This window comes from Pseudopipra pipra, chromosome 11 (assembly GCF_036250125.1).
Source record: "Pseudopipra pipra isolate bDixPip1 chromosome 11, bDixPip1.hap1, whole genome shotgun sequence".
In the NCBI taxonomy this organism is placed as follows: Eukaryota; Metazoa; Chordata; class Aves; order Passeriformes; family Pipridae; genus Pseudopipra; species Pseudopipra pipra.
Genome location: NC_087559.1, coordinates 12,421,364 through 12,435,723, shown reverse-complemented (window position 1 = coordinate 12,435,723; position 14,360 = coordinate 12,421,364). Strand labels below are relative to the sequence as shown.

The window sequence follows — 14,360 nt, the reverse complement described above, 5'->3', positions numbered from 1 at the left end:
CAGTAGGACAGGGTCAGGAACTGATGGGCAGGCACAGCACAAGGTCCTGGTCCCTCTGCCCAGCTGGTGGGGGGAGGCACAGGGACCTGGGGGTCAGATCCTGAGCCGATCTCTGTTCTGTCCAAGAGGAAGGCCAGCAGTGTGAAGATTTTCTTGTCCTCCCTGCTCCCAGCTGCAGTGCCACTGGTCCCTGTGCTTCTGCAGCTGGGAGAAAGGTGGCTGGGAGGACAACTAGGAGGTGGAGGTGGTGAGAGGGACACGTTTATTACTGGGGCTTTTCTGAGCAGCAACTGGAGTCTCCTTCAGGCTCCCTCTCCCTGCCCTGGCCATGCTGTTGCCCTCTCCCAGCCATGGGCACTCGGGTGGGCTCCTATGCCCTGGTGCTCTCCCCAAGAGGACCTCCTCCACAGTCCTTCTGGGTACACTGGGGTTGCCTGTTTCCTCTTGTGTAAAGTGTTTGTAGCGGCCCAGAACACTTTTCTCTGTGTCAGCTTTAGCAGGGTTTTTGGTGATGTTGAACAGCTGATCCCACTCAGTGCTGGTGACTCCATTGCTGTGCAGTAGTGCTTGGGCCCCAGCCAGGGGTTGGGGTCTGTCACTGGATATTGAACCCACAGTGCTGGATCCTCCACACTGGGGTCCTCCATCCCACTGCTCCATCCCCATCAACTGCAGGGGCTCATCTCTGGGGCAGGTTTGCCAGCCCATAGCAGGACTGTTGTGCTCCTGGAGTGACTTTGCCCTGTAGAGAGAGCAGGACCTCAGCAAGCATTGAGGCTGTCAGCCAGGGGATGCCTAGAGCTGCACGGGCTTCTGTAGCTTGGGGTGAGATGTGCCCTGAGGACACAGTCACATGCCATGGAGCTTCTCCAGCCTGAGTCCTGCCAAGTCACTTAGTCCTTTTTGCAATTCTGTGTGATGGCACCTGGTGTGATGCAGCCCCACGGCACACAGGAATCCAGCTCCTGGAGGGAGGGGACAGCAGCAGCTGCAGATTTTACAGACCAAGGGTAGAATGAATTGCACACTTGCAGGACAATGGCCCTGGGGTGTTATAGGCCCTCCCCATCACTTGCCAGTGCTGTTCTTTGGGATTAGCTGCTGCAGAGGGTCCCTGCTGGGGATGTGTATCCTGTGCTGAATTTCCAACATGCCCTTCCTTCTTGCTTCAGGTGCAGCTGTCAGACACTGTGATGAGGAAAAGGGCTGGCTGGAGCCAGATCTCTTCAACTGCACTTCACCTGCCTTCAAGGAACTGTCTGTGCTGGTAATCCTCTTGGCTCTGCAGCCCTGACAGAGCATGGGCCCTCTGACACTGGCTCACAGTCAGATTTCAAAGCACTCAGCTCTCCAGGAGTGCCTGGAGTATGAGAGGGACTTGCCACAGTGCTCAGCACCTTTTTTTTTCATCTCCTGCCCCCAAACCCATCCTGTGGGAGCACTGGTCTGAGCTTAAGTTCACTTGGCTTTGTCTAATCTGAGTGTCCCCATCAGAAATTACCTGTGTCCTGCCACAGCATTTGAGAGGAAAATAAATAACCCTGAGCTGGGCTGAGTGGTTTGAAGCTGATGGGATGTCTGCTCCATGGAAGCTCTGTAGCCCCCAGATTCTGTCAGTGACAAATCCCTTTGACGTTTCCAGGCAAGTGTCTTCAATACTTGCATCTCACCTGGGCTGAATTGAAACTGAAGCCAGGAGAGTTTCCAGGGAAGTATCGCCAGGCCCTTGCCCTGTCCTTTCATCTTGGCCTCTGTTGTGTGTGGCACTGGGTTAGCTGGGCCAGTGCAGCTCCTGGCGTGTTGCTGGAGACTGCCAGAAGTGCTCCCTGTTCTAGTGACCACGACTGTGACTGTCAGTGGCTTGTGCCATGGCTTCAAAAGTAATCTCTGTGTCCAGTGGGGCCTGCAGCATCCCAGTTTCCCAATAAGGAACCTGCTTAATTATTTAATCCCCTGTTTTCTCACCACTGGCAGCTGGAGGGCTTGGAGAGGAACAAGACTGAGCTCAACACAATTGAAGCCAAGAAGCTGGCCCACCGGCTCCGGGCTGTGACAGACCACATGGACCACTACTTTGGCAATGACGTGCACATCGCCTTCCGCCTGCTGTCCCGCCTCATGGCCTTCGAGAGCCAGCAGCGTGGCTTCGGCCTGACAGCCACACAGGACGCCCACTTCAATGAGGTGAGTCCTTCCCCCAGATCAGCGACTTCTGATGCTGCTTCTCCTGTCAGCCACCGTGAGCCTGTGTTTCTGAGGGCATTGAAGATATGGTGAGACCCCATCAGGAGCACGGGGCTCCCCAGTGCCACACAGGCAGTGGCCCACAAAAGCGAGGTCACAGGCACGGTCAGGACTAGAGCACCAGCTGGTTGAGGAGAGGCAGAGACCTGGGTCCGCTCAGCCTGGGAAGGCAAAGGGAGGTCTTATTGCTGCCTGCAGGTCCTTCATGGCAGGAGTGCCTGGAAGATGTCTCTGTAGGGCACTGGTTGATGAGCGATGAGGGTGGAGGCCCATTGTAGCAGAAAGTACCTCTGCTACAAGCCCTTGTGCAGCAAGTTGGGCAGAGAGTACAGTGCTGCAGTCTAGGGGTGGCCAGAAAGGTCCCAAAGGCAGTGCTTCCTCACCCCCTACCCCCGTGTCTCTCCTGTGCAGAACCTGCTGCGCGCAGGCAGCTCCGTGCTGGCGCCTGAGAACCGGGAGCACTGGGCCATGCTGCCACACGGAGAGCACGGCAGCGCCAGCCTCATGGAGCAGCTGCGGGACTACTCAGGCACCTTGGCCAGCAACATGAAACTCACCTACCTCAATCCTGTTGGTGTCGTCACCCCCAACATCAGTGAGTAGGAGCTGGCTGGGGCTGGGGCTGGTTGGGATGGTGCAGTGACACTCCTCCATTACACCTGTTTCCCTTTTTATCTCACTGCATCTCAGGGAGGGTGCTGATAATGTCCTTGGTGGCTCTCTTAAATGTGGGGAGGTGTTCATGAGAGATTTCCAGGGCCCATCCCTGCCTGGACTAACTGACACGCCACCAAAAGCAGCAGAGCCAAGAGTGTGCTGCCCACTCCCAGTTACTTCCCAGTCTAGAGTGAAAAAGCAGCTGATCTTGGTGGCTGAAGTAGTCTGCCCTATAGCAGAGCATGGATCTGGGCTGGGAAGGAGCACTGTGGGTGCTGAGATTTGTGTCATGTGTCATGCCCAAACACAGGACATAGCCACAACCCAGCCTGTGGCTCGTGTGGTCCTTTCGCCAGCGACTTGAAACCTGAGGTGCCCTGGAGCGTGATTCTCTCCAGGTGGCCATTCTAGATCTGACTTCACTCTCTTGCTCCTCTGCAGTGCTGAGCATCGATCGCATGGAGAACCACTCCCATATCCGCCGGCGCTACCCTCGCTACCACAGCAGCCTCTTCCGGGGCCAGCCCGCCTGGGACCCCCACACCCACGTTGTGCTGCCACTCTCCGTGCTGAGCCCGCCGAAAGCTGAAGGTGAGCATGTGAGCATCACTCAAGGAACAGCTTGGGTGGGTATGGCTAGCAGGAAGGATGTACAATCACGGAATGGTTCTGGTTGGAAGGGACCTTTAAAGGCCATCTAGTTTGCAGGTATACCCTGCTGAGACCTGGCTCTTGTCAGGGGTCCACAAGTCACCCCTGATAGCCTGAGCTTCTGGCTTCACCACATCCCAAAGGCTCCTGATGGCCTTGCAAGTTGTCTTCGGAGCAGCACGTGTGTATATGTGTTCTCACCACCCCCTTGTGTGCCTCAGCTGCCCCTACAGCAATGCCCACACTGGCTGGGGGTGAAGGGAACTACACTGTGGAGAGCTCCTCCCCAAGGCAGGCGCTGCCAGAGCCTGAGCCCACTCTCACTGTGGTCATTCTCATCATGTACCGCACCCTCGGGGGGCTGCTGCCTGCACGCTACCAGGTGGATCGTCGCAGTGTCAGGTACGTCCCATCCCTGTTGCTCCCACAAGCACTCGTAGAGAGGGGCTGGCTGGACTCTTTTCTGTTCCCTCCAGCAATTGCCAAGAGTGTCTGCAATGGTGTGGGTTTGGTTCTCAGCCAGGCAGTCCCACAGTGCTCTGCCTGTTCCCCACCCTGGTGTTGCTCTGTCCCATGTTTCCCAGCCCCTTGGTGTGGACCTGTGCACAGCCTGTGCAGACCTGTTCCTTGTGAGATGTCAGGACAGGATGTCTGGGAAGCCCCCAAGGGTCTGTGTGTGCCATGCACAGTGATGGTAGAGCTCTGTTGCTCCTTGCAGGCTCCCCAAGAATCCTGTGATGAACTCCCCCATCGTGAGTGTGTCTGTATTCAGCAATCACACCTTCCTGCAAGGGCCCCTGGACACCCCTCTTGTGCTGGAATTTTACCTGCTGGAGACAGCCAACAGGAGTAAACCTCTCTGTGTCCAGTGGAACCACTCCAACCCGTGAGTCGAGCATGGCTGGGCCGCTCTCTTTGAGCTGCTTTCCCCAGACACCTCCTCATTCCCCAGGTTTCCTTGGTTGTAACAGTCCGTGTACCTGGGCAGCACTGGGATGTGGGGGATTTCCACTCTCTCCTGGTGGGGTTCCCTGCTGGGAGGGCACAGCAGAGTCATAGAATTATTTAGGTTGGAAAAGCCCTCTAAGACCATTGAGTCCAACTGTTAACCCTGCACTCTTCAGCCCACCACTAACCCATGTCCCTGAGTGCCACATCCACACTCTGACTCCAGTAGTTAAGCTGTAGGAGTGCAGTTGTATCTGCTGGCAGAAGAGCCTTGCTAGTCACCCATCTTCTCTGCAGTTCCTCCCCCACACACCACACTCATCTGTCTTCTCTCCTAAGTGCACTCTGCTTTTTGGTGGCTGCAGGACCAACCCCTCTGGCTTCTGGACAGCCAGGGACTGTGAGCTTGTGTACCGAAACACCACGCACGTCCACTGCCAGTGCTCCCAGTTTGGCACCTTTGGGGTTTTGATGGACAGCTCGCACCGAGAGGTAAACTCTGCCCGTGGGGCTGTGGGCAGTGGTGGAGACTGTTAAATAATAATAAACAGGCACAGGCAGAAAATTTCTTGTGGGCACAACCAGAGTTTGAGAACTCTGCAAGCATCCTGTGTCTTCCCCTAACACCACTGTTTGCTTTTGGTTCTCTGCTGCTTCAGCAACTGGAAGGTGACCTGGAGACATTGGCAATTGTCACCTATTCCTTGGTGTCTCTCTCCTTGGTGTCTCTGCTGTTGACCTTCTCCTTCCTGACCTGCCTCAAAGGCCTCAAGTCCAACACCCGTGGCATCCACTCCAACATATCAGTCACCCTCTTCTTCTCTGAGCTGCTCTTTCTCCTGGGGATCAACCGCACTGAGAACCAGGTCTGTGGTTGAACCAGCATGCCCGTGGGGTGAGGCTGAGGTGTGGATTATGCCATTAGCATTGGCACAGTGGCACCATCTCTGAGTGGCTTCTGTCTCCCCAGTTTCTTTGCACTGTGATTGCCATCCTCCTCCACTGCTTCTTCCTCTCCACCTTCGCCTGGCTCTTCGTCCAGGGCCTCCACATCTACCGCATGCAGACCGAAGCCCGCAACGTCAACTTCGGGGCCATGCGTTTCTACTATGCCATTGGCTGGGGAGTGCCTGCCATCATCACTGGTAAGAGCTACTTGTCCTACAGCCGTGCCAAAACCATTTGTGCTGGTTCTCAGCAGCCTCCTGACCACTTGGTATTGCCCAGCTCACCCAGCGTGGAGAGCTGAAGGTGGGTTTGCCATGGACAGCAGTGCTGGCAGCAAGCAGTGCTGGGGTGGTCAGCTGGGGACCATGTATCAAGGGCTGTTTTCTTGCCTCCTGGGGAGAAGTAATTTCTCAGCACACCTCCCCATGGCTTATCCCAGGGCTTGTAGCTGAGGTCTCCTACTTTCCTAAGCCTGCATGCTTGGGTGACCTGTTGCTGGCAGTGAGTGCCTGCTGGGCTGGGCTGTATCAGGGATACCTGGGGAAAAGGAAATAAAGGCCCTTGGTGCTGGGGTTCGCAGTCCTGGCTCTTTCCCTGTGGTGGGGAAGCCTGTGCACAGGGCAAGGAGCAGGGAGAGAGCCTCTTCACTGCCTTCAGTGCTGCAATGGGATTGATATGGCTCGGACGAGTCCAAGGCTGCTGGGTCTGGACCTGACCTCTCCCTTCCTCTTGCAGGGCTGGCTGTTGGCCTGGATCCTGAGGGCTATGGGAACCCTGATTTCTGCTGGATTTCCATTCATGATAAGCTGGTCTGGAGCTTTGCAGGCCCCATTACTGTCGTCATTGTGGTAAAACCCTGTCCTGTTTCACCCACAACCCTCTCCTGCCTCCCTTCTCCGCACCATGGGCACTTGCTCCTCCTTGGCTGCCCACTGCCTGCCCCATTCTATGTACCCACCCCTCCCTCAGTTAGAGGCCTTCTTTTTGTCCCTCCTCACTCCAGTCAAATCTGGGGGAGGCCATGGCTTGGGCATGAAGGGGAAAGGAGGGGATGTTTACATGGGCCTGGTGGACCTGGAGTCTGCCCATGTTCTGCACTGGGGAAGTCAGGTCAGAGCCAGCCCTTGGCACAGCTTCTAATTGGTGCCAACGCTTTCAGATGAATGGGGTCATGTTCCTGCTTGTGGCCAAGATGTCCTGTTCCCCAGGCCAAAAGGAGACCAAGAAGAAATCGGTTCTGTGAGTATTAGTGGCCAAACTCCCAGCAGAGCTCTGACAGCTCGTGGTTTTTAGCATTTTCAGTGACCATCCTCCTTCTTCCACCATCACAGAGGGCCCCTCTGTGCATCAGTGTCAGCCTCACAGCCACTCTCCTCTCCCATACCTGCCAGCCACATTAACCCTTCCTAAATTTTGTCCTTTCCTCTTGTTCCTACGTCCTCATCTCCACACTGACCCACCAACTGGTCCTCCTTCACCACCTGCCCTCACAGCCACCCCACGTGTCTGCTTGGATTCAACACTTCACCCTTGTCAGCTACCAGCACCTGCTTCTTCCTCTCCTACATGCTCCTGAGGACCTTTTCCCACTCCCTTCTGAGCCAGCCCTGGAACATGGTTCAGCTTTCTGTGGCTCCAAATGACCTGTGTTTGCCATGTGTGATCCAGAAGGGAAGGCCTGGGAGTTGGCAGGAGCTGGACGGCTTTGCAGGGATGTGCCCACAGTGCTGGGAATGACAGGGAGGGCTGGAGAGGATCGCTTTCCCCTCTGGATCTCTGTCTGTGAGCACTAGACTGTAGATTAACAGTACGCACTAACCTCTTGGTGTGTGTCTGTGTGCCTGTCTGTCTGTCTGTCTCTCTCTCTCCAGCATGACGTTACGGAGCTCCTTTGTTCTGCTTCTAGTTATTAGCACTACCTGGCTCTTTGGCCTCTTGGCTGTCAACAACAGTGTCCTGGCTTTCCACTACCTCTACACTGTCCTCTGCAGCCTCCAGGTAACTGCCCAGCCTCTGCTGGGGAGGGCGTGGGTCAGCCCAGGAGAGCATCCCTGTGGTCCCCACAGCCATCTGTGGAGAGTGGGTGGCCTGCGCTGAGCTCCCAGCATCTTGCTGTGCTCCTTGTCCCTTCTGCTGTCACCACTGTGGTGCTGTGACTGGCAGTGAGTGACTCCTGCCAGTCCTTGCTGCTGTGCCTCTGGTGAGTAGGAGGTGGCTGCAAGGTGTTTGGTTCAGAGGTGACATCCAAGGGATAGCAAGGCCCATCTTTGGAGGGAAGGTACCTCCATGCTCTCAGAGGGCAGAGCAAGAGAACAGCGTGCAGCAGAAGTGTTGGACACCCAAAATCAGACCTGCGGCAGCACCTTGCCAACCTCCTGCTACCACTGTGGCTGGTGTTGCTGCAGGGGACCCTGCCATCTGCTCCTTGGCTACTGCCAGCCAGGAGGACACCCCACCCTTTCCTCTCTCACCCATGACCACCATGGGTGGTACCTCCGATCAGCTTTGGGGCGTCTTTGGTGCATCCCAGTCCTGGTGGCCACCAGAGCCAATGTGCTGGGCTCCTGAGGAGCCAGGGATTGTCCCTCCACTGGTGCTGTGGGCAAGCAGGTCAGCTGGCAATGAGGGACTGTCTCTCAGGGCATCTCTCCCCACAGGGCCTGGCTGTACTGGTTCTGTTCTGTGTGCTAAATGAGGAGGTGTGGGAGGCCTGGAAGCTGGCCTGCCTCGGCAAGAAAGGGCAGAGCGAGGAGGCCACAAGGAGCACACAGGTGGGTGAGAGCAGAGCAGCCCAGGGCTCTGGGGTCAGGCTGCATGTCTGGGACTGGAGCTGACAGGCATGTCCCCACTTCCCCATGGCAGCTGCCATAGCAACTCCTTAACATACCCTCTCCCTGCCCTTCCCAGGGCCCCAGTGCCTACAACAACACAGCGCTGTTTGAGGAGAGCGGGCTCATCCGCATCACCCTGGGGGCCTCCACAGTCTCCTCAGTGAGCAGCGTGCGCTCTGCCCGCACTCACTCCAGCCAGCGGGCGTACCTCAGGTAGGGAGCGGGGCTCTGGGGGGCCACAGTGCCCGGGCAGACAGAGGCTCCTGACCATTTGGGCCTCCTGTGTTTCAGAGACAACGTGACGGCACGTCAGGGCTCGGTCCTGGATCACAGCCTGTTGGCTCATGCTGGACCCACGGACATCGACGTGGCCATGTTCCACCGTGATGCTGGGGGAGGTAAGACTCAGCCCTGTGCCTGGATTTGGGGCCAACTCTGTGCATCCTAGATTAACTCCTGGCTTAAGGAAATTCTTCCCAGTGCAGGCTCTGGCTATATGGTTACACCCTCCACCCCATGCTCAGCTGTGACTTCCAAACACTGTGGATAGGAGGGAAAGGCAGCTACTGTGTCATTTAGCACAGCCTCCTCCTAGACAGATGGCAAAGGGCATAGCCAAGCCCCAAGGGGCCAGAGATGGAGAAAGCAAGAGAGGAAACATTGGCTGTTGCGGGATCTGTGGGAATACTGGGCTGTCCAGGACAGTGCAGACATTTGACTCACTGGAGTGAGACCAGCAGGAGCCACCCTCACAGCTGGGGCATGGAGCAAACAAGCAGAGGCTGAGGGAGGTGGGTTTGCTCAGCCTGGAGGAGGAGGCAGAGGGGATCTTATGGCTGTTTGCAGCTGCCTTACAGGAAGGTGCAGTGAGAGGGAGCCAGACTCCTCATGGGTACCTGGTGATAGGGCCAGGGCAGCTGGCACAGGCTGCTGCTGAGGGAAAGGCAGTGAGGGGTAAGTCACTCTCGTAAGTGTGGTCAGCTCTAGGGTATTGCCACCTTCCTGGCACTGCCACAAGAAGCCTCTCTCACCTTCATTCCAAACATCTCCCTGACACACACTGTGCTCCTACAGACCAGGACTCGGACTCTGACAGTGACCTGTCTCTGGATGAAGAGCGCAGCCTCTCCATCCCATCCTCGGAGAGCGAGGAGAATGTACGCCTGCGGGGCCGCTTCCAGCGCCAGTTCAAGCGGGCGGCACACAGCGAACGCCTCCTCACTAACCCTGCCAACACCACTCCCAAAGGCAAGTCCCAGGGCTTTGGCAGGGAAAGGGATGAGCTCAGGTCCCTGGGGGACAGGCCACGTCTTGTGATGGCTCAATTGCTGCTCACGGAAATATTCTCTCCCTCTTCCCTGGGGCCCGTTTTGCTGCATCCTTCAGATGTGGACGGCAATGACCTCATGTCATATTGGCCGGCTCTGGGCGAGTGTGAGGTTCACCCCTGCTCCCTGCAGAAGTGGGGCTCCGAGCGGAAGCTGGGATTTGACATCAACAAGGATGCAGCCAACAATAATCAGCCAGACCTGGCTTTGACCAGTGGGGATGAGAACTCCCTCACCCAGACCCAACGGCAGAGAAAAGGTAACAGCCTGGAGCAAGCGGGCAAGGGTGGCCTTGCCTGTGTCAGGATGACTTGGCCTGACAGCATCAGATCCATCTGGCTGTGCCCTTGGGGAGGTATGGCTTATCTCCCTGGTTTTCCTGCTCTTTTTGCTTTTGTGCGAAGATTTGACTTCTCTTTCTGTCTGGTGCAGGGATTTTGAAGAACCGACTCCAGTACCCACCGACTCTCCAGGGCCTGCCATCCGTTGGCAGGATGACCAACGAGCTGACGTGGTACAAGACCTCCACGCTGGGTCACAGGGCTGTCCCTGCTGCCTCCTACGGCAGGATTTACTCTGGAGCTGGCAGCCTGTCACAGCCAGCCAGCCGGTACTCGTCACGGGAGCAGCTTGACATGCTGATGAGGAGACAGATGTCCCGGGAGCAGCTGAGCAGACACAACTCAGGAGAGTGCTTGGAAGCTGTGCCCAGTCGGCATGGGTCCAGGGAGGAGCTGGACACTATCCCCAGCAGGCATGGGTCTACTGAACACTTGGAAAGTATCCCAAGCAGACATGCATCTAGGGAAAACTTGGATCTACTCACTGCTAGACCCAGTCAGAGAGATCATGGGAACACGTTGCCTCGGAGACAGGGCTCCAGAGACTGCCTTGACACTTTACCCTGCAGATTTGGGTCAAGAGAGCAGCTAGACTGTGGGCCAGTAAGAGAAGTCTCTAGAGAGTGGCTAAACACATTGCCAAGTAGGCAAGTGTCCAGAGACCGAATAGACATGTTACCAAGTCGAGATACTTCTCGAGAGCAATTGGATTTACTTTCTAGAAAACAGCCTTCAAGGGACCTGCTAGCATCAGCTAGACAAGCTTCAAGGGAGCAGCTGGACTTTCTATCCAGAAGATCTAATTCCAGAGAGCCTCTGGACACAGTGCCTAGCAGGCAGCCCTCACAGGACAACCTGGGGAGTCTCTCTCGGAGGCAGCTGTCTAGGGAAAGCCTAGAGCCGCTGTCGAGGAGACACCCTTCTAGGGAGAACCTGGAGGCCATTCCCAGCCGACATCCTTCCACTGAACAGTTAGATATCCTTTCTTCTATCCTTGCTTCTTTTAACTCCTCCGTCCTGTCCTCCGTGCAATCTTCCAGCACGCCTTCAGGCCCCCAGACCACCGCCACCCCCTCTGCCTTGCAGACCTCAACACCCTCTGCAATGTGTCCCTCGACGCCTCGCTCTGCCACCTCCCACAGCATTTCAGAGCTGTCACCAGACTCAGAGTAAGTGTGTTCCTTCCTTCCTCAGCCAGCTCTTGTGCATTCCTCAGCTGATCTTGTGCACTGTCCACCTGCTTGGCTTCTTCCCGAAAGGGGTTTGGTTTGGAGGGAGAGGGCTGTATAAGGGTGAGTCCCCAGGGTGAACGGCAGGTGTCTCCTGGTCCTGAACAGTGACTGGGCAAGGAGAAGCTTCAGGTGCGACAGCTCTGGGTGTTTGCAGTGCAGCACGGGCATGAACATCTGTGTATGTGAGTCTGCCCACTCTGCCAGAGGCATGGCCCTTGCTTGTGGCCTGTGGGGATTCGGGGACGATGCTCTGTGCAGCCAGGCTGGCCTCATGGCTGGTCCCCTTGGTCAATGCTGGCTCTAAGTCCCAGTGAGTGGATGTATGCAAGGGCCAGGCTGGCTGGAGAGGAGGGAGCCCAAATCCTAGGGGAGCTCTGCCTGCCCCAGCCATGTTTCTCCCCAGGGACCCTGTCCCATTCTGTCATTTCTTCCCCTCCAGCTCTGCTCCATGCTGGTACTGCTGCTACCACACCCCACCCCACCTCATCCCTCCTTTCCTCTTCCCTGAACTCAGGGACTTGGATACAGTTGTTCCTGCCCTGACATGGGAGTGAGTCTCTGCCCTGTCCCCATCTGGCCTAGCAGGGGAAGGATGCTGGAGCCCAGGGGAGATGCCATGTCTTAATGCTGTTTTTCTTTCCTCTGAAAAGAATAATGAGAAGCGAGGGCCATTCCTGAGGGGCCGAAGTTGTCCAGAAGAGAGATGGAAGAAGCAGAGCCCTTCGCCAGGCACTGCCAGCTGAGGTTTGGTGTCCCCAGGGGGCAGGGGCCAGAACCGATGGTGGTCAGAGGCCCAAAACCAACCCTGCCTTCCCCTGCCCTGTGGGCCGAGGGGCCGGCAGTGCACACCACCCACTGCCAGGAGCCTCCAGGCTCTCAACTGCTGCTGTGCTCCCCATCACCTGCCCAGTGTGACAGGTAGTACTGGGCGAATCCAACCCGCCAGGGCTGAGCTCTTTCTCTGCGAGCTGTTTGTACATGGGGTGTGCCTGTGTGTGTGTGGAGGGTGGGCAGTGGCAGAGGGACAGAGATGGAGCCCAGGACGTGGGAGCAGGGGAGGGTTTTCTACCTTTTTGTATCTTTGTAATCAGAGAGAAAAGAAATTTCTATGGTTATTTTTACGGATGGTCTGTTCCCAGGACCTGGAGCATTTGTTTCACCAACAGCCCTTTACCACCTTCCCTGGGGTTATGAGGACCACAGTCCCAGTGGACTGGAGAGACAGTGCCAGGCAGTCCTTAAGTCTTTGTTGGCACTGCTTTGCCCAAGCCCCATTGCAGGACAGCTGGCCCTGCTGCCCCCCACCCTCCCACTGTGCAGCTCCACACGTGTCTTGCCACCCTCCTCCTGCCTGGTGTCCCTCAGCCCCATGCAGCCAGGCCTCCTTCTGCCCTCCCATGGAACCCTCCCCCTTGGGGCTGCCCCACCTCAGTGAGGGGCTGTGTGCCAGTGAGAGCACAAACGAATGGGGCAGCAAATTCAGGAGTAGGGACCTGCTGGGGAGGAGACAAGCTTTGCTGTGCAGCCCTGTCCTGTACCAGGATGGTCCCAATCTCATCAATGCTGGTTACCTCTGTTCAGCAAGGGAGCACTGTGTTTTTACCCACTGGGTGTTGTGCTCTTTAACCTGGATGTTACAAAGCAAATCTCTGTTGGTTTGTAGGTCCAGGCAAGGAGCTGGATGACCCTTGTCCTGCTCAGCAGCAGGCTAGGCTATTCCCAGAGCCAGCGCTCCCTCTGCAGAGGATTAGCATCTGCAGGAGCATGACGTGGCTTCAGTCTCGGGGTCCAGTATTGCCCACGAAAGTTGTATCTAGCTGGATCCCTGGGAGCTCTGCATATATCTGCTATCCTCTAACAGAGGACCCCAGATCAGAGTGGCCTGGATTTTGGGAGATGGAGATAAACAGCACTTTGCCCTCTCTGGAAATTCAGGTTGCCCTGATGGTGTCTCTGCTCAGCCTCGGGCCTGGCCTGGGGCTCCTACTAGCCCTGCCATGAAGTAACACTCCTTTGTGCCTACCCCAGCCTCGGGCCAGGGCATTTGGCTCAGGGGGCTGGCATGCTCCCTCTCACCGGCCGAGCGTGGTGCCTCTGCTCAGCCGCCCCGTGGTGCTCTTGGGGCTGTGTGACCGTATGCCCCTTACTGCCTTACTGCCACACTGCCGTAGCATCTTACTGTAGCCCAGCCTGTCATGTTTACAGAAGAGGACTTGTGCTGCTGTCCTCCAGGCCCCTGGGGAAGCCAAGGCCTCTTGGCTACATCCCAGAGTCAGTGGGAAGAGCACAGAGGGAATAGAAGGGCTGGTGACTGGGGGGGTGCCTTGGCCCCCCGGCACAGCCCTGATGAGACAGGCTCACTGTTTTCCCGGGGATGAGGACAGCAGGGCCTGCTGACATGTTTACATGCCATTCGGAACCAGTGTGCAGAGGGAAAACCTGCTGGCCCCACATGCTGGGAACAGCCAGGCCCCTCCATGCTGCCCATCTTTGCCTTTGCGAACAAGCTCGTTTACATGTTTCTCTCCGGCTGTGCAGTGCCGGCACCAGAGTCTTGGGATTCCCTGCCTATGGTGCTGTAGGGCCCATGTTTCTGCCAAGTTGGGTATGGGGCTCTTAATGCTGGTGCCAAATGGAGAGCAAGTGACAAGTGCCAAAAAGAAGAGAGCAGCGGAGCTGGTGGCCGTCCCTGCAGACCTGGGCCGGTCAAGAAGCAGGAGTCTACTTCTTGCAGACCAGTCTTTGGCTTGGTCCCTGATTGTAGTGCTGTGACCTGGGCTCTGGGGAGCATCCTCCTTGGGTTTGGGTTTTTTCCTTTGCGGGGTTTGGTTGGGGTTTTTTTCCTCTCTTTGTCTCCCGATTCTGTTGGCAGGGAGCGGGGAGATGCCCGTGCCCCCTCTCTGGCTGTGTAAAAGTGTATCATGGAAGCGCCAGATTTGGAAATAAAAGTCTATAAAATGGTGCTGGCCTCTCTGCCATCTCTCCCTGTGCAGTGGATCCATGGATGGGGCAACGAGTGCAGCGCCTGGGCTTGAGCTGATGGTGGGAGGAGGCTTGGGTGGGAGCTCCCAGCCAGCTCGTAGGCTGAAGGGGAGTTGCCTGGAACAGGGGAGGTGACCAGGGGACAGGGACTTCAGGTGCTGTCAGTTACCTGAACTGGGCTGTGTCCAGGCCGGTTCA

The 14,360-nt window shown here is 56.7% G+C and overlaps 1 protein-coding gene across 4 annotated transcripts in view; it reads left to right on the top strand.

The window, feature by feature from the left end:
• The window catches only part of CELSR3 (cadherin EGF LAG seven-pass G-type receptor 3), a 32,167-nt gene extending 18,025 nt beyond the window's left edge, over positions 1–14,142 (top strand). For 2 of the 4 annotated variants that reach the window (XM_064667544.1, XM_064667543.1), the window contains 19 exons: positions 1,173–1,267; positions 1,975–2,184; positions 2,656–2,839; positions 3,343–3,492; positions 3,774–3,954; positions 4,271–4,438; positions 4,866–4,992; positions 5,160–5,366; positions 5,471–5,645; positions 6,184–6,296; positions 6,608–6,687; positions 7,320–7,446; positions 8,106–8,219; positions 8,356–8,492; positions 8,571–8,677; positions 9,354–9,527; positions 9,666–9,866; positions 10,040–11,117; positions 11,831–14,142. In XM_064667544.1, coding sequence (XP_064523614.1) covers positions 1,173–1,267; positions 1,975–2,184; positions 2,656–2,839; positions 3,343–3,492; positions 3,774–3,954; positions 4,271–4,438; positions 4,866–4,992; positions 5,160–5,366; positions 5,471–5,645; positions 6,184–6,296; positions 6,608–6,687; positions 7,320–7,446; positions 8,106–8,219; positions 8,356–8,492; positions 8,571–8,677; positions 9,354–9,527; positions 9,666–9,866; positions 10,040–11,117; positions 11,831–11,858 — 3,656 coding nt within the window. In that variant the 3' untranslated portion in view covers positions 11,859–14,142. Of the gene's footprint in view, positions 1–1,172; positions 1,268–1,974; positions 2,185–2,655; positions 2,840–3,342; positions 3,493–3,773; positions 3,955–4,270; positions 4,439–4,865; positions 4,993–5,159; positions 5,367–5,470; positions 5,646–6,183; positions 6,297–6,607; positions 6,688–7,319; positions 7,447–8,105; positions 8,220–8,355; positions 8,493–8,570; positions 8,678–9,353; positions 9,528–9,665; positions 9,867–10,039; positions 11,118–11,830 lie in introns of those variants that run through there. The other 2 variants (XM_064667546.1, XR_010433457.1) reach the window with 2 other exon arrangements.
• Positions 14,143–14,360: the final 218 nt, after the last annotated feature.